The following is a 19,676-nucleotide window of genomic DNA, read 5'->3' as shown; positions in this document are numbered from 1 at the left end:
TGAAATAGTGATAAATTTAGAAATTAGATTTGTTTCTTTATTGTAAGTATCATTCAGCTGTTAAAACTGAAGCTACTTTATTTTGTTTGAGCTATATGTAAACTGTGTTATGAATGGAGCTTGTTTTGATAAAAAGAACCCTCATTTGTCAAAAGAATCACACCTGGAGTGAAGCATCCTATCCTCATATTTATGCCAAATAAAATCTGATTTTATAATATATCTTGGGGTTTGGGTCCACTATCCTAACAATGGCGTCATTCTATCTGGCTCTGTGATGATGATCAATGAGATAATCTGGACTAGTCAGTAAAAAAAAAATTGGGTTCAAGTGATTCGACAGCACTAGTTTATCTTGTTAAGTTGCATTCTCAGATTAAAGATCTGGTCTGAACAGATCTCCCTCTAAATCATAATTGAGCCCAAAAAAAATCATAAATCTTCGTCACCTGGAGAGGGGCTTTAATTTTTGACGATGTGCTCAGGTTTTTCTGAATGGTGAACTTCTGTTTTAGAAAAGAATAATTTCCAGTCTTGTAATGAAAGTAGCTCACCTTTCCATTCTCTACATACAGACTGAAGTAATAGCTTTGCTTCCTTCCAACATGGAAAAGTACACCTGACAAACTCCTGGGCCGTACTTCAAGCATCAGCTCATAATCTTTGCCAAGGACAAAAGACTCATCTGGAAGAAACAATTTCAGGTGACAATTAGAATTGCAAGTGTCAGCACCTAGAGAAAACAAAGCACCAATGGATCCCAATCCCGATCACTATCTAGTGAATCCTGCCAGAATGTGTCATTAAGTCATAAACACAGAAGATGACCATTCAACCCATCTATGCCAGCCCTTTGAAATAAATAATGTATAATCAACAATATAGATTAATGACTTGGATGAGAGAGGTGAACGCACTATTGCCAAGTTTGCGGCTGACACAAAAATAGGCGGGAGGGCAAGTGCTGACAATGATACATAGGGTGGGATTTTCCGGCTGCACTCGCCCCCAAGATCAGAAAATCCCATCCGAGGTCAACGGATCTTTGAATGGTCCATGTCCTGCCTGCTACGATTCCCGTGGCGGGCGGGATGGAAAAATTCAGCTCAGAGTGTCTGCAGAGGGATACAGACAGGTTAAACGAGTGGGAAAATATTTGGCAGATGGAATATAATGAGGGAAAATGTGAAGTAATACACTTTGGTAGGAAGAATAAGGAACTGAATATTTTTTAAATGGAGAACTCATTGCCACAGAGGGCTGTGGAGGCTAGGTCATTGAGTGTCTTTAAGACAGAGATAGATAGGTTCTTGATCAATAAGGAGATCAAGGGTTACAGAGAGAAGACAGGAGAATGGGGATGAGAAACATATCAGCCATGATAGAATGGCGGAGCAGAGTCGATGGGCCGAATGGCCTAATTCTGCTCCTACAAGCGAACACAAGCATGAAGTTTACCAAGAGAAAGTAGACAAATAAAAAAGGAATCGGTAATTCAGTTACAAAATGGGAACAATTCTAAAATGCAACTTTTAAAAAATGTAAATTCATAAATAGTAGTTGGTTAATATCAATTAATGAGATGGAAATAGTTAAGATTTTAATACCTATAATTAAATAGCCCCCTGCAGCAGAAAAGAATGTTCCTGTTTCAAGACTTCCCTCAAAACATGGCATGACATCATATGTACGTGACGGTGGTTCCACTGGCTTTCCATTCAGTTGGAAGTTTCGGATACATCCAACAAACCTGGCAGCAGCCGTACCCTGCAGAAATCAGTTATTAACATGTCATCAGCTATCAAATTGCAACACCGCTAGTCACATCTACATTGGGAGAAATTAATACAATCTCTACAAATGAGCTTCATAGAATCGTAGAATCCCTACAGTGCAGAAGGAGGCCATTCAGCCCATCGAGCCTGCACCGACCACAATCCCACCCAGGCCTTATCCCCATAACCCAAGTATTTACCCTGCGAATCCCCCTGGCACTAAGAGGCAATTTAGCATGGCCAATCAACCTAACCTGCACATCTTTGGAGTGTGGGAGGAAACCAGAACACCCGGAGGAAACCCACGCAGACACAGGGAGAACGTACAAACTCCGCGCAGACAGTGATCAAAGCCGGGACTCGAACCCAGGTCACTGGTGCTGTGAGGCAGCAGTGCTAACCACTGTGCCACCCGAATTTTGTTTTGCTTTTCTGCTTCCACACGATCCTGGGTTGATGCTGAGCAGTTAGCCAGAAGCACAACAGCTGGCCCTGGGGTTAGGAATGTGATCCAGTAATCCCTGGCTGGTTGGGCTGAGGACCCATTCTGAGGCTTGGCTGCACGTGGGGAAGTCTGGCCACAATCACAGCTGAGGTTCAAAGAAAGACTCAGACTTTCATCTCATGGCTCCAGTTACATGTCTGGATAGCACTGCTGTTGTATAATGCCAGGATTGTCCTTCAAGCATTGCTGCTTCTCAAATATATGAGCCAGCCATTAAAAAATAAATCAAGTGTTGGGTGGAAAGTTGGATCAGCACCCTGAAGCTCTGTCCCACCGAAGATTTAGCAACTTCAACAACATACGTTTATGCCAAACTTTTAATGTGAATAATAAACCCCAAATACTCCCACACGTTGAGATAAAAGCATGGAAGGAAGGGGAAAAAATTGAATCAGATAGGTCAGCTCTATTAGAAACATCTCATTTATACAGATATGTTCTAACAAGTTGAACTGTATTAAGCTGGCACAGAATACAGACAAAAGCAAAATACAGGAAGAACAGACCGTCACAATTTTGTTGCTGAATGATTATGCGTTCTACGTTGAGAGTGCGTAATGTGTGTCACAACCTTAAGGACTCAATGGCCAGGAATTTACAGCTCCTCCCACCCAGCAGGATCCTGCTGAACTGAGTATGGATTTAAACAGCTCGCCGCATCCACCAGGGGGAGACACTCTGCAGTGGGGTCCTAAAATCCTGGCCAATGTGTGCATGGTTCCTCAAATCTGGCACAATTTCCTTGTTCTTGCATTGGATTGAGTTCCCATCGCTCATATTGAATGGGGGTAACACAATCTTGAAGTGCAGAGGATTTAAGTGGAATAGGTTTTGTATTTTGTTCCTCTGCTACAATATTATGGACGGCATGGTGACACAGTGGTCAGCACTGCTGCCTCACAGCGCCAGGGTTCAAGTCCGACTTCGGGTCACTGTCTGTGCGGAGTCTGCACGTTCTCCCTGTGTCTGCGTGGGTTTCCTCTGGGTGCTCCGGTTTCCTCCCACACTCCAAAGATGGGTGGGTTAGATGGATCGGCCATGCTAAATTGCCCCTTAGTGTCAGGGGAATTAGCAGAGTAAATAGGGCGGATTATGGGAATAGGGCCTGGGTAGGATTGTTGTTGGTGCAGGTTCAATGGGCCAAATGGCCTCCTTCTGCACTATAGGGATTTTACGATTCTATTATGGTTTACCTGCACAGCACCAATGTCTTAAATGGTAAGATATATAAGTGCTACCCAGGGAGGAGGAGGTCCCTCCACAGGAGTTTTGCAGTGCTACTCCAGGGATCCTTCCATGATAGTCCATGGGGTCAGTAGAACCCTACCGACAGATGAAAGGGGAATGACTGGCTGGGTTTCGCCTGCCCATTGTAATTTGCATGCAGACAGGAATAGGCATGTTGGCTGTGGAAAGATGCAAATGAGCTCAAGTCTTGGAGGAGGATCCTCCCCCTTCTCCAATCAGCTTGACTCATGTAGATCAGGCCCAGGACAGGGTGGTTTTGGTCTCCCGCCCTGTCTTGTCAGCCTGGATCTGAAATGTCTCAACTTGTTGAGACTCTGAATTGGATTTGATTTGATTGAATTGGAAAAGTATAAAAAAAAACAATGCAGTAGGCCTCACCACATACTTTCTTCTGTTTTCCACCTCTATCCTGCCTAAATTCAGATGGGACAATAGGTGAAAATCCAGCCTTTTGTTTTCCGCATCACGCCCAAAAAGGGTTACAAATATATTATAATTGCAATGAAGACAAACAACATTTTTTTTCACCTGAGCAATCTTTTTTGCTTTTCCTTTTGGCACTGCACCCATGTAGAATGGAGCTCTGACATCTAAGGGAGCTGTGATCAAGAGAGCGCTTCTCTGAGCCCGGAGACCATCTATCACCAACTGCCCCTGGTTCCTTTCTCGACTGAAAAATATCTAGAAATGAAACAATGGATCATTACAGGCAAATTCTGATGCAGTGAAACACAATCTTACTCAGTTTGAAGTTACATTTGTTTAGACATTCACAAATCTCTGTTCAAAGCTGATTATGATTTGATAGAACGACACAGATAGAATTGGAAACTGTGGACTGAGTCGGCATCCGACTGCTCTAATTCAATGCGGATTCTATTTCAGGAACACCATTTAATTTAGACTTCATTCACCTATTTGCACAAGTCTGGATTTTGCATTACAGAGAGGCATTTAGATTAAAAATTACATAATTTGACTCGTATGTGTAAAATTCTAATTACACTCACTTTCAATATTCATTTAATAATGGCCTGAGCAGATTTAGCAGGCTACAACCTTGCCAGATGAGAATTGTGCAATGCTTCCACTACAGTTTTACGCTATTTAAACATTTCTCATTTACCAATGTTTTGTATGAGTTAAAAAGACTTAAACCGACGCTGATTAAACAATGTTCAACATGACACCCAGGTCTTTGGGATGTTACATACTCTGAGAAATCCTACTAGAGGAACAGTCTATATCCCTAAACAAGTCCTCAAAATAACATCAGGCTATTATTGCAATGATTTCAAATATGAAAAGATAGCTTGGAAACCCTGCTGTTAATTATTGCCACTCTTTCTTGCGGCACAGTGGTTAGCGCTGCTGCCTCACAGTGCCAGGGACCTGGGTTCGATTCCCGGCTTGGGTCACTGTCTGTGTGGAGTCTGCATGTTTGCCCTGTGTCTGCATGGGTTTCCTCCCACAATCCGAAAGACGTGCTGGTTAGGTGCATTGGCCATGCTAAATTCTCCCTCAGTGTACCCAAACAGGCGCCGGAGTGTGGGGACTAGGGAATTTTCACTGTAACTTCATTGCAGTTATTTGGAATAGTGTGTGACACTGAGCTGGAATATTGCGTGATGCTGAGTTGGAATAGTGTGTGATGCTGAAGTCTACTTGTGACACTAATAAATAAACTTTACTTACTGAAAATAAAATCTAAATGGAAAATTGAAGTAATGTGTAGTTGGTCATTCAAATATTCATCCAAAGGTTAGGAAACAGTTTTAATAACTAACAATCCAAATATCAGATATAGTGCAGTGAGTAAAGATTATTCCAGGGACTCGCAATCCGAGATTGCATTACTTACTGTGTGCCACTTTCCATCATTATACTTTTCTTTACTTGCAATTCTCAATTTTTTCCCTTTGATATCAAACATGAAGACAAAGCGTCCTTTGGAAACCAAGAGAGTCATAAAGGAGGTTTCCAGTTCATTGGATACATAGAAAAGCATCCCATGGGATGAATTACAGCGAACCTCCATGGAAAAACTAGACCTGCAGAATCAATGTTAAGGAAAATAGTAATGAACCCCTCTCACATTCACAACAGTACATTAAGATTATATGGAGCAGTTTTCCCAGAATGACAATACTGATTTTATATGCATTTCCTTATGTCAGGAAGCATCCAAGCATTCATAACAAGAATATCGAAGTCAATGTTTTAAGTCATATATTTCTCAAGTGGCTAATATTGGTAAAGTGCATTGTAATCGAGCATTTATACACCAGTGAGGTAACAGCACTAAAGACACCCTTTCCTGACCTCTCTCTCTCTTCCTCTCTTCAGGTACCATGACTCAAGAGGGTATTGGCAAACACAGACTTCCATGTGTTGGCCCATGGCTATGTTTAGAAAAGTACTGCAATGGTTTGCTGTTGCCTTCTGCTGACCAGGAGACTCTTCAGCTCCTTCTGCCCATCAATGGCGAATTTGATTGGTTTGCAGGTTGATCATCAATCTGTTTGGCTATTTTATGAATGCGCCCTCTGTGGCCATAAAGTTCCAGAGTGAGGCCCAAACATGGAGCTTCTGGATTCAGAGGCAGGGATGCTATCCACTGCGCCACAAGATCTCCACCTTCAAGACCTCTAGTTCACCAATGAATTCACACAAGACGGAGTTGCCTGGACTCCAGGGGGTAGATTGGCATTGCAAGTGACTGCAAACCTGGCCTTCAATGAATCAGGGATAGTTTACAAAGGCAAGAAGAACAAGAGATTATATTTTTGACATAGCCAATGTTCTGGAATGGACAAAGGAAGATTCTATTAACATAAATCAACAGAGCAGATATACTGAATAAAAGCAAATTACGGCGGATGCTGGAATCTGAAACCAAAAGAGAAAACGTTGGAAAATCTCAGTAGGTCTGGCAGCATCGCTAAGGAGAGAAATGTACTAACGTTTTGAGTCCAGATGACCCTTTATCAAATATATACTGAGTCCACCACATTTCTGACTTGAGCTTTGTAGATGGTGGATGGCTTTGAGGTGTCAGGATGTGAGTTACTTCTCACTGAATTCCCAGCCTGTGACCTGTTCTTGTAGCCATAGTATATATGGTTAGTCCAGTAGAGTTTCTGGTCAATGGTGGCTCCCAGGATGCTGAGGGTGGGTGAATCAGAGATGGTAATGCCATCAAATGTTTGTTTTCTATTCATTTATGGGGTCTGGACGTCACTAGCTCGGCCAGCATTTATTCCCCACCCCCAATTGCCCTGGTCAATTGTAACCCCAGGATGTTAATGGGGTCTTTGGCAGCCCCAGGATGTCAAGGAGAGGTGGCTTGATTGTATGTTGTTGGAGATAGTCATTGTCTGGCACTTGATTTACATGAACCTTACTTATCAGTCCAATCCTGAGTGTTGCCCAGGTCTTGCTGCATTTGGACATGAACTGCTTCAGTACCTGAGGAGTCATAGAGGTTTACAGCATGGAAACAAGCCTTTCAGCCCAACTGGTCCATGCCGCCCTTTTTTTTAAAAAACACTAAGACTAGTCCCAATTGCCCACATTTGGCCCATATCCCTCTATACCCATCTTACCCACGTAACTGTCTAAATGCTTTTTAAGAGACAAAATTCTACCCACCTCTACTACTACCTCTGGGCAGCTTGTTCCAGACACTCACCTCCCTCTGTGTGAAAAAATTGCCCCTCTGGACCCTTTTGTATCTCTCCCTTCTCACCTTAAACCTATTCCCTCTAGTTTTAGACTCCCCTACCTTTGGGAAAAGATGTTGACTGTCTAGCTGATCATTATTTTATAGACATAAGACTGAACTCTGATTTCTAACCTAATGATACAGGGAAGGTAATTGATGAAACAACAGAAGCTGGTTGGGTCTAGGACACTATCCTGTAGCGATAGCCTGGGGCAAAAATGGTTGGCCTTCAACAACCACGAACTTTGTTCTAGGTTTGTCTCTAACCAGTGGAGAATTCTGTGTCAGATTCCCACTGATTTCGATTTTACTAGGGCTCCTCGATTTCACAATTAGTCAAACATTCTCATACAACAGTACAAATTGCTGGGAATCCATTCTCTCTCCACTTGCACCCATCATCAACCACTCAAACTTCTTCCTCTTCTTTGACCCAATGTAAATTTCTTCTGGGAACTCTCTTCAAGCATCGAAGTGACTCCATATTTCAGTAATAGACAATGCATTGGATGCAATTATAACAAATGTGACAGATTCAGTTTAGTGATTAAATCCACTCGATAAGAGGAGCGACTGAGATGATTGGAAAGCCTTACCTCGTACGGAATGATTCTGGGATATTGTCATACTCCAAGCGACTGAGATGGGAGCCCCTGAAGTAATGAGCATTACTGACCGCTGCTGGCTGCTTCGGCAACTGGCAACTTTCTGAGATTTGCTGTTTCCTCTCGACTCTGGTCGTAGCCTGCACGGTTCAAAACAGGCGGAAGTTTCAGTACCAAACACAAGGAGCTCTCAGACAAGGAAAGGATAATTATTCTTTCAAAATAAAAGAGCTCAACACAATATAAAACACACATTCCCCCAGAGGAAGGGCTACAGTGGTTAGCACTGCTGTCTCACAGTACCAGGGATCTGGGTCACAGACAGTGGTTAGCACTGCTGCCTCACAGTACCAGGGATCTGGGTCACAGACAGTGGTTAGCACTGCTGCCTCACAGTACCAGGGATCTGGGATACAGACAGTGGTTAGCACTGCTGCCTCACAGTACCAGGGACCTGGGTCACAGACAGTGGTTAGCACTGCTGTCTCACAGTACCAGGGACCTGGGTCACAGACAGTGGTTAGCACTGCTGTCTCACAGTACCAGGGATCTGGGATACAGACAGTGGTTAGCACTGCTGCCTCACAGTACCAGGGATCTGGGTCACAGACAGTGGTTAGCACTGCTGTCTCACAGTACCAGGGATCTGGGATACAGACAGTGGTTAGCACTGCTGCCTCACAGTACCAGGGATCTGGGTCACAGACAGTGGTTAGCACTGCTGTCTCACAGTACCAGGGATCTGGGTCACAGACAGTGGTTAGCACTGCTGTCTCACAGTACCAGGGACCTGGGTCACAGACAGTGGTTAGCACTGCTGCCTCACAGTACCAGGGATCTGGGTCACAGACAGTGGTTAGCACTGCTGCCTCACAGTACCAGGGATCTGGGTCACAGACAGTGGTTAGCACTGCTGCCTCACAGCGCCAGGGACCCAGGTTCGATTCCTGGCCTGGGTCACTGCCTGTGTGGAGTCTGCACGTTCTCCCCGTGTCTGCGTGGGTTTCTTCCGGGTGCTCCGGTTTCCTCTTACAGTCTGAAAGATGTACTTGTTAGGTGCATTGGCCATGCTAACGTCTCCCTCAGTGTACCCGAACAGGCATCGGAGTGTGGCAACTAGGGGAATTTGCAGTGTTAATGGAAACCTTACTTGTGACAATAATAAATAAGCAGTCTCACAACACCAGGTTAAAGTCCAACAGGTTTATTTGGAATCACAAACTTTCGGAGCACTGCCCCTTCATCAGGTCACTCACCTGATGAAGGAGCAGCACTCCGAAAGCTCATGATTCCAAATAAACCTGTTGGACTTTAACCTGGTGTTGTGAGACTGCCTACTGCGCCCACCCTAGTCCAACGCCGGCATTTCCACATCAATAATAAATAAGTTTAAGCTTAGCTAAGTAAAGTGTTGTTGAATTTAGTTGCTGAAAGTTAAAATGATTTAACTAGAGTTTATATGTGTGACTGTTTGCCATTTCTTGGGCTGGGCTTTTAATGACAAGTCAGAACTAGACTTTAATTTCATTTACCTGTCTGGATTTCTCCTTTCTGTGTGATCGGATCTGCTGAGGTGGTTTTTCCCTGGGGCAACTGTTCAACTCTGCACCCACCAGTACCTTATGCTTCTGGAGATCTACAACGGATTGTGGACTCGAGTCTTGACTGTGGGAGAAAAGTGAAAAAAAGTGCTGGAAGCATCCTTTTGTTGCACACACAAATTTACAACTGCAGCAGAAATATTTCTGACTCATGAAATGATTGGAGGGCAGGAGGCCATTCGGTCCATCATGCCTGTTCCAGCTTTTTGAAAGAGCTATCAACAGTGCCTCTTTCCTGCTCTTCTCCAATATCCTTGCAAACGTTTCCCTTTCAATTATTCGTCCAATTCCCTTTTTAAAAGTTACGCCAAAACTCATTTGAAATGATCATATCATGGTGATATTTTAAACTCATGTTCCAATGATTATTGGACAGCAGGCGGCTGAAGTATTTCCACTCTGTATCTTTGGCTTTCTCTGTTGATCCATTGAAGTTTATTGTAAACACCACCTCACTGCTTGAACGCAATACTGACTTCAACAGTTTCAGATCATAACCTTTTCTCCACTTTATTATTTTTGTTTTTCGACAGCAGTTCTTGGTGACAATTCATTTGCCATTTACACGTCTTCTAGACTTGTCTTTCATTTCTTTACTTCTTTTTCCCCCCCTCACACCATCATCCCTTTGGCCATTCCCATCTCTCCCATCTTTTTACAGACCTTCCCATTGTTCTTTCCTATCCTCCCCCCTTTTCTGTGCATACCTGACACACGTTACATCTCTAATGTTGTTCAATCAATGCGATCTTATTGAAACATGCAAGGACCTGAATGGACTTGACAAGGAGGATCCTGAGAAGATGTTTCTCCTTGTGGGAGAGGCTTATAACCTCTTTAAAAAGGAGTCTTCCCCTTTAAGATGGGGATGAGGAGAATTTTTTTCTCTCAGAGATCAGGGGTCTGTGGAATTCTCTTCCCCAGAGAGTGGTGGAGGCAGGGCCATTGAATTTTTTTTAAGGACAAGAATGATAGATTCTTGACTGACAAGGGAGTCCAAAAAATGCAGGGGTTAGGCAGGAATGTGGAGTTGAGGCCACAATCATCGTATCGACCTCATTGAAGGGTGGAGCAGGCTCAAGGGGGCGAATGGCCTCCTCATGCTCCTAATTTGTATGTAATTGTAAATAAAAGGTGATCATTCTGAAATGTTGGGCTGGATTTAGCATTCCCCCGCTGGTGGGCATAAACTTGGGGAGGGGTGGGGTGGGGGGCAGATGTTAAATCCAGTGGTCACCTATCTGTCCCACCACAATATTACCAGCATGGCCTAATTGAGGTCCTTAAGTGGGCAATTAATATATTCTATGACCCTGCGAGTATTTTTGCCCGAATCCTGACTGGTTGAAGCAGGTTGACAGTAAGTGGGCGTGTAAAACTTTCACTTGTGGGCCCAGAGTAGGAGCAGGGGTGCTTGACTGATCCTCATGAGGAAAGTAGCCTCTCCCAGACCTGCCCACTCCCCTCCTAGGAGACCCTCCCAAAACATCTTCCTACTACTTGCGTGAAAGCTGATGGGTGACCTGGGGCTACCCATGCTTCACCTGACAGCAGCCGCTCTGCTACCATTTCCTGTCCATTCCAGGCTGGAAGTGAATCAGATCCATTTAAAAAAGGCCCGGGAGTTATAATGCATTGGCCTGAACTCAGCTTGTGAGTTTATTTTGTGCTCATTCCAACACCTACACCCTCGAAATCTACTTCAGGTTAAAATCAAACTCGATGGGCCCAATTTTACCATTTTCGGGTGCGAAAACGTGGTAAAGTCAGGTGTGAGGCCATTAACGCGATCCGTGCCTGCGTCCATGCAGATTGCCATTTTACCGAAACCCGGAATGGCTTCGCGCCCAAAACGGGCGTTATGGCAATTTAAATGCATTTGCATGCATTTAAATTGAATTAATGAACTGCCCGCCTAACTTAATCAACATTTCCCCCTTTACCACCATGTTCGCCAATCCGGAACTGCGCCGTAATGGACCTGCTAAATAAAAGTCTGAAACGGACGCTCCAGCTGCTGAAGAGCGCGTTCAGTGTTTCCAACGGCTCTCTGACTCAGATCAGTGGTGGGGGGGGAGGAGGGAGGCGGGTCAGATGTATCTCCGGTGTGTGGGGGGGAGGGCTGATCGTTGTCTGGGGAGAAGGGAGGGCTGATTGATGTCTGGGGGGGCCGATCGTTGTCTGGGGGGGGAGGGAGGAGGAGGCGGGTCAGATGTTCCTCTGGGGTGGGGGGGGGGGGAAGTGAGTGAGGCCAGAACGTTGTTTGGTGGGGGGGGGGGGGGGGGGGGGGAGGAGGGAGGCGGGTAAGATATATCCCTGGTGGGGGGGGGGGGGGGGGGGGGGGAAGGCCCGATCGCTCACTGGTTGGGGGGGGGTAGATGGATCTCTGGTGGGGGCGTGAGGTGGGCAGCAGGGTCCACTGCCACTCTGCGGGCGATCGGTGGGGAGGGGGGCAGCGGTGGCGATCGGTCTGGATAGCTGGGGGGGTGTGTGGATAAGGGGGACAGTGATGTGTGTGGGCAGTGGGGGGGGTGGGTGGATAAGGGGGACAGTGATGTGTGTGGGCAGTGGGGGGGGGGGTATGGGTGGATAAGGGGGACAGTGATGTCTGTGGGAGTCATCTCTCCCACTTTTCGCCCCGGGGCCGTTTTCTGCGGCCCGGGAGCGATCTGACACGGGCGTGCTTTTTCAAATTTTTTTTCTAACTCCGCATGCGCAGTTCAGAGCTCCGGTTGTTTCGGGCGCGAGAAGCCCCGCCCACAGTGCGAATGGGACTGGAGATTATTTTTCAGGCTGAGTGCGTATGGGGGCACCAGAAAGCAGATTTCCAAGTCGGATCCGCATTATGCCCAGATTCAGCACTGAGAATGAAAATGGTAAAATCGGGCCTAATGTGTAAGCAACGTGTCGCAAAAGAAATTTGTAACCAAATGAATAACAGGCTTGCAAACATTTGTAAATCTAAGGCTCAATATTTTCAGAACAACATCTTGGCTGTATCCAGCATTAAAGTATATTTAAGTAATGCCTAGAATAAAACCTTGTGCACATTAGTGCAAAATAATGTATTTGTAAATGTGGTTATTGAAACCTTGGATTGCAAGAGGCATCTGAAGTCCAGTTATTCAAAGTAGGAGTCAGCACTGTCGCAACCAACCATGCACACAGCTTCACAAACTTGCTGCCTGCTTCTGTGAATCTACGGATGTCCTTGTAACTCACCTGTAAATGAAAACGTTGCTGATACAGCCAGTCAGGTTGGCACCTAGGTCAATGCTTGGCACACCGCCAAGGTAGACCTGCCCCTCCTCAATCTCCCCAGATTGACGGCGGCTTCTCTTCAATATTTTTGATTGCCTTTTTTCCTGATCATCAATGGTCATTTTAATCCTTCAGACAGGAAAGCAAATGAACAAGTTATAATTACAGCTTCAAAAAAATAACTTCAGGTGAGGTGTTTTGAGATATCCCAAGGAAATGGTATCTGCTATATAAATGGGAGTTCGCCTTTCATTTAATGAGGTCCCCATAAAGGTTAAAGATGATCATCAGCTTGAGATCCGAGTTTGAATCTAACCAGGATAAAGGTCAGAAGACCGCCATTCAGTCCACAAGTGTAACCCCCGATCTCCCAGTCGCTATTTCAATTCACCAGCTTGCTCTTAAATTTGCTTAAATTTCTGTCCTCGGTTGGTACAACGTTCCAGCAAAGCCCAACGAACTCTGGAGAAGCAGCAGCGCTTCATCTGCCGATTAGACACATTACAGCCTTCTTGACTCAAAATTAAGTTCAACAATTTCAGATGTGAACTTTGTCCTCCATTTTGTACTTTTTCCCCCTAGTGCTGGTCTGTATTCTGTTCTCATGGTTTTGCTTTCAGATAGTGCTGATCTTTATTCTGCTATTAACATTTACTCTGGACCAGTATTTAAAGTAAGAAGTCTAACAACACCAGGTTAAAGTCCAACGGACTTTAACCTGGTGTTGTTAGACTTCTTACTGTGTTTACCCCAGTCCAACGCCGGCATCTCCACACCAGTATTTAGAGTCATAGAGGTTTACAGCATGGAAACAGGCCCTTTGGCCCAATTTGTCCATGCCGCCATTTTTCTAAATCACTAAACTAGTCCCAATTGTCTGCGTTTGGCCCATATCCCTCTATACCCATCGTACCCATGTAACTATCTAAATGCTTTTTAAAAGACAAAATTGTACCCGTCTCTACTACTACCTCTGGCAGCTCGTTCCAGACACTCACCACCCTCTGTGTGAAAAGATTGCCCCTCTGGACCCTTTTGTATCTCTCCCCTTTCACCTTAAACCTATGCCCTCTAGTATTAGACTCCCCAACTTTGGGAAAAGATGTTGACTATCGAGCTGAGCTACGCCCCTCATTATTTTATAGACCTTTGTTCCTTTACTGGTACCATTCCCACTCTATGGGCAGAATTTTCCAGTCCCGCCCGCCACGGGAATCGTAGCGGGTGGGTCAAAACCATGCAAAGGCCCGTTGACCTCGGGTGGGATTTTGCGGTCTTGAGGGGAGCGTGGCTGGAAAATCCTGCTCTTTGTGTCCTTTGTTCCATGACGCCTTTATAACTTAATCTCCCCCCAGCCTCTAACCTACCCCTGGTCTTCCTTTTTGGCTCCACCTGACCCTCCCTCCCATTGTCAACAGCCATCACATTTCTGCCTCTCTCCAGTTCCGAAGAAGAGTGATGTCGGATTTAAAATCTGAAATGTGTTCCTCTCTCTGCAGGTGCTGCCAGACCGGCTGAGCTTTTGCAGAACCTTCTGTTTTTCTATTAAATTTCTACTGTCTGGAGGAACTTAAAGGGGAGGCAGTTAAAGAGAAGCTTAAAGAGAGATTGAATAACCTTTTTTTGGGCCGGCACAGACACCGTGGGCCCAATGGCCTCTTCCGTGGTGCCCTGCCTCTTCTGTTTCTCCTATTAGAGTCTCGGAGGAGGGGAAAAGGCCCATTCATATTGTCACATTTCATATACAAGGAACAGAATGTTATTTATGTAATGTATTTCTCTGTCAATTGCACCAGTGAGCTCCTTTAAAGGTTCCATGCAAAAAATAGTTTTAATAGGTGAAATGCAACTTAGTGAACGTGGTTTCAGAAAAAATCCAATTGTCTTTTCAATTGAAACATTGAAACATAGAAGATAGGAGCAGGAGGAGGCTATTTGGCCCTTCGAGCCTGCTCCGCCATTCATTACGATCATGGCTGATTGTCCAACTCAATCGCCTAATCCTGCTTTCTCCCCATAACCTTTGATCCCATTCGCCCCAAGTGCTATATCCAGCCACCTCTTGAATACAAAAGACAAGCAATGAATCTGAAACAATTTATCCTTCATGTTAAGGAAAATGGGGAGGCCAGTTGTCTGGACACTGGTCTCACAGCTTTGGGACGTGAATCCAGATCCAAACCAGCCCTTTGTCGCTTGTCTGATACTGGCTGTAGGGAACCTTTGTAAAATGAGTTTGGGGTATGTCGGTTCAGTTTAGTCAGTGCAGACACACAGAATAAAACCGCACCTAATACCTCATTAACAATCTCAATCTCGAAGCCACAGGGTGGATTGGCAGAGGAAACAGAGAATTGTGTGCCAGTACAGTTGAATGGGACATTGGGATAGCGTTCCTGCCCCTGAGCCAGATGCTCCGTGATCGAGTCCCACCCCAGGACTTGATGGCCAAGGAAGGCGCGTTCATAACGCGGTCAAACAGGTTGATTATTAACCTGCAAATCCTTCCAAACACACGCAGTGGCAGACAGTAAAAACAGGGTGAGCTTCCTGGTGAGCCATGTGATGGTTAGAAAGTTGGAGCCTCTGGCATCACCATCCATAGCTCCAGACTCAATCACGCATGTAAAGGTTCACGTTTCCATCGCAGCTCGGACTGCCTGAGTATCACCACCACCATAGTAGAGGGTGCTCTGAGACTTTGGGCAGGATTTTTACCCCACCCCATGGTGTGTGTTTTGTAATGGCAGAGGTAGACTGCCATTGGCTGGTGGCAGGATTTTCCAGTCCCACTGCTGTCAACAGGATTTCCTGTCGTTCGCAACCTTCACTGCCGGGAGCTCGCCACTGGCGGGACCACACGATCCCACTGATGGGAACAACTGGAAAACCTTGTCTGTGTAGTTGGACAAGACCAAAGAGACCGTTTGCTCAGCCTCTGACCATGATACATGGGAGTCCAAAATGTTAAGAACTCTGTTCTTATGCAGTAATGCCCCTCGCCTTTAAAAGCCTAAAAATGTAACAACCTCGTCGTGAAATATCTCTGCTGAAATCTTACGGCAACAACCTTCCACTGGTTCCCCGGCGGTGGAGGGTGCGAACAACGGGAAAATCCGCTGACAATGGTGGCGGGACTGGATTATCCCATTGGCGCTGCAAAACACACCATGGAAAATGCTGCCCCCCGTGTGGAAGGATCATTAGAAAGAACCTTCCAGTAAAACCAAGCTTCGCTGACTTTTCTGGACTGTGAGATTTCAATTACTACCACGGATAAATGACTTTACATTAGAATTTCCTCTTCTCAGATGCAGCTGTGCATTTCTAGAATGTTCTGTTATGATCTCTTTTAGTTCCTGTTGATCTTTAGAAGCTGTGAAGGGCAAAGGTACTTACTGGTCATTTTTGATTGAGAAGGAGACATAGTGTGGGTTCCCATCTATGTACTGAATTTTACTTTTAACCTCAGTGTCGAAAGCCTTAAGTGCCACTAATCCTTGCTTCAGAGATACTTGACATTTTCCTTCCTAATAAAGTAAAGAAAAATATATTTAAATTCACCAAGACAGTGGCCACAATGGTATGCAGCCAAACTGGATCCCCTAAAGAATCTGTGTTCAGTCTTGTATGGTTCCGTAACTTTGCATGTATTTTTAGCATGAGGAGTGACTCATTAACATTACTCTCATGTAAGGTCTGTTTCTGGGTCAGCTGGATCTAGAAGCTAAAAGCATACCTCCTGAGCACGAAGTACTTGTTTGCTCCAGGGCAATCAACAAATACATTGACCAATATTTTCTGCTTTGCTAACACTTGAACCCTCCTGACCCGCTGCAAATTCCGATATTAACCAATACAAGCCAGGTGGCAGAGTGGTTAGCACTGTTGCCTCACGACGCCAGGGACCCCGGGTTCGATTCCCGGCTTGGGTCACTGTCTGTGTGGAGTCTACACGTTCTCCCAGTGTCTGTGTGGGTGGGTTTCCTCCAGGTGCTCCGGTTATTCCCACGGTCCGAAAGACTTGTCAGTTCAGTACATTGGCCATGCTAAATTCTCCCTCAGTGTACCCGAACAAGTGCCGGAGTGTGGCGACGAGGGATTTTCACACTAACTTCATTGCAGTGTTAATGTAAGCCTAATTATGATAGTAATAAATAAACTTTGAAACTTACAAATAAACAATAGGGAATTCTAATCTCAAACATCGGAGTTCTTCCAGTCAGGGACCTGTTATAACCAGGGCTTGAGGCAAATGCCAAACACGAAAGATTAAGGAAACAGGCACTAATGAGTTACGCACACTATTATTTTGCTCCCAAATTTTCTCAACATTTAAATCTCAGCCAGCCCAAAAGTATCTAAATTTGATTATTCCAGTCCCCCTGGATTTATGAGGGGAGGAGTGAGGTGGGCCGGTGGGAGCGGGGGTGTGTGAGGAGGCTGGGGGTTGTGAGATGCAGGTTCAGAATTCAGGCTAGTCAGCAGCCCTGCTAAACCCCACTTTCCGCCTTGCTCCAACAGTCTAATCTTTTACACATTTTTTGTGATCCCAAAAGCCGTTCGCTTCCACACTTCTGAGAGAAACCAACACAATGCATCGCAACCATGTCCGTGCTGTCACCAGCACTTCTCATCAACACTGCATTTACCGGCGAGGGGTAGTAAAACATCAGGGCGTTATGCTGCTGGGTCTGGAAGCCAAAACCCGATATGAAGTTGCTAAGCACGGGAACATTTTGAGGCGTCAGGCTCAGATATCCCTGGCCTTTGAAATTAGCAGAACGTGATACCTGAAACAAAATACAGAACAGAGTCAGAGGGCTGTGGGTTGGATTACCCCAGCTGGAAAAATAAAATTGACGGCTTCTTAATGCAGCCACGTGAGACTGGGCGCAAAAACAATCAACGCAAGATAATAGCAAACGTCCTTTCATTTCCTTCTGTGGCCTCTCGGCGCTCTCCCTTCCTTCCCTTCACAATAAAGCAGAAACACCATTTAAACAGAATACAATATCCGAAACTCTGGCATACCAGGATTTGGTTTTGTTGGGTGGCTTAAGTGTGAGATAGCCATAAAACTACATGAATTAATGATGTAAACGCACTATGATTTATTTTTGCATAAAATAATACCTTTTTAAAAAAAGTAGATGACTGCATTGTATGCACAGAACCTAAAAATATAAGAATCAGATGATGTTTCTGAGTGTTACATTTCCCTTTCCCCAGGGCACATCAAGGCTGGTAATTATTTAAACAACATTGTACAGCTGCTTAATGCACTCGTATCAAGTTTACCCGCTCCGCTTTATTAATGATAGCATTAACTCATTTAAGATAAATAATTTAGTACTCTGACAGGACTAGAACTTGATATGATGTGTTGAGTGATCACCCAGTTACATTACTCACCATGACTGCCAGCCCCTACTCAAGTGTCTATTATAAAATCATCTTAACAAGTAGTATTAAAGTCTGCCCAATTAACCGGTGATGGAGAGTGTGCTATTTGGTATAAAAATCATATGTACTGCAGCCAGAATTCAACTCTAAATTTATCAAAGTGTTCTAAAGACCTGACAGCGCATTTTTGTAAAACCCACAGCACTTATTCCTCTCCTCGGCTGTTAGAAGTTTCATTTTATTCTTGGGATGCGGCGTTGCTGGCTAACCCAGCAACTGCCCATCCTTAACTGCCCTTGAGGGGGCGGTGGTGAGCCATCTTCTTGAACCGCTGCAGTCCATGTGGTGTATGGATACCCACAGTGCTGTTAGGATTGGAGTTCCATGATCTTCACCCATGGCACAGAAAGAACGGCACAACAGTTTCAAGTGTGTGACTCGGAGGGGGAACTTGCAAGTGGTGGAGGTCCTATGCATCTGCTCAGAATCACAGAATACTACAGTGCAGAAGAGGCCCTTCAGCCCATCGAGTCTGCACCGGCACATGAAAGGTCCTGACCTGCCCACCTAATCCCACTTGCCAGCGCTTGGTCCATAGCCTTGAATGTTATGACATGTCAAGTACTCATCCAGGTACTTCTTAAAGGATGTGAGGCATCCCGCCTCCACCACCCTTCCAGGCAGCGCATTCCAGACTGTCACCACCCTCTGGATAAAAAAGCTTTTCCTCAAATCTCCCCTAAACCTCCCATCCTTCACTTTTAACTTGTATCCCCTCGTAACTGACCCCTCAACTAAAGGGAACAGCTGCTCCCTATCCACCCTGTCCATGCCCTCTGTTCTGTGTGGTAGAGGTCACAGATTTGGAAGGTGCCATCAAAGCAGGCTTGGCAAGTTGCTACCAGTGCACCTGGTACTCACTGCTCCACTGAACGTTGGTGATGGAGGGAGTAAATATTTAAGATGGTGGATGGGGTGCCAGTCAAACAGGCTACCCTACCCTGGAAGCTGTCAAGTTTATCGAGCGCTGTTGGAGCTGGACTCATCCAATTCTGGAGTGCATTGCATCATACCTCCTGACTTGTAGATGCTGAACAGAGCTTGGGGAGTCAGAAGGTGAGTTACTCACTGCAGAATTCCCAGCGTCTTACCTTGTAGCCATTATGTTTAATATCTGCTTAATGGCAACCACAAGGTGTTGATGATAGGAGATTCAGCAATGGCAATGCCATTAAACATCAAGGAGAGATGTTGGAGATGGTCATTGTCTGGCATTTCTATGGTGCAAATGTACCTTACCACTTAGTGCCCAAGCATGAATGTTGCCCAGGTCTTGTTATATAGATACTTAGGTATCTGACCAGTCACAAATGGTGTTCAACATTACACAATCATCAGTGAATATCACCATTTCTGGCCTTATGATGGAGGAAAGGTCACTGATAACGCGGCTGAAGATCACTGGGCCTAGGACTCAGGAATTTCCACAGCAGAATACTGGGACTGAGATGATTGTCCTCCAGCAACTACAAGCATCCATTTTCCTTTGTG

General features: G+C 45.1%; 1 protein-coding gene across 3 annotated transcripts in view; it reads right to left on the bottom strand.

Moving 5' to 3' along the window:
- The window catches only part of lama5 (laminin, alpha 5), a 297,320-nt gene that overhangs the window by 9,729 nt on the left and 267,915 nt on the right, over window positions 1-19,676 (bottom strand). For all 3 annotated transcript variants that reach the window (XM_078236714.1, XM_078236713.1, XM_078236712.1), the window contains exons 69-77: window positions 17,372-17,512; window positions 16,119-16,249; window positions 12,681-12,848; window positions 9,390-9,522; window positions 7,849-7,997; window positions 5,390-5,579; window positions 4,057-4,209; window positions 1,608-1,767; window positions 555-685 (exon numbers count right to left, since the gene is read on the bottom strand). In XM_078236714.1, coding sequence (XP_078092840.1) covers window positions 555-685; window positions 1,608-1,767; window positions 4,057-4,209; window positions 5,390-5,579; window positions 7,849-7,997; window positions 9,390-9,522; window positions 12,681-12,848; window positions 16,119-16,249; window positions 17,372-17,512 — 1,356 coding nt within the window. The remainder of the gene's footprint in view (window positions 1-554; window positions 686-1,607; window positions 1,768-4,056; window positions 4,210-5,389; window positions 5,580-7,848; window positions 7,998-9,389; window positions 9,523-12,680; window positions 12,849-16,118; window positions 16,250-17,371; window positions 17,513-19,676) is intronic.

The sequence above is a fragment of the Mustelus asterias genome, chromosome 20 (genome assembly GCF_964213995.1).
Source record: "Mustelus asterias chromosome 20, sMusAst1.hap1.1, whole genome shotgun sequence".
In the NCBI taxonomy this organism is placed as follows: domain Eukaryota; kingdom Metazoa; phylum Chordata; class Chondrichthyes; order Carcharhiniformes; family Triakidae; genus Mustelus; species Mustelus asterias.
Note: the sequence above shows the minus strand (reverse complement) of the source record. Positions and strands in the feature narration are given on the sequence as shown.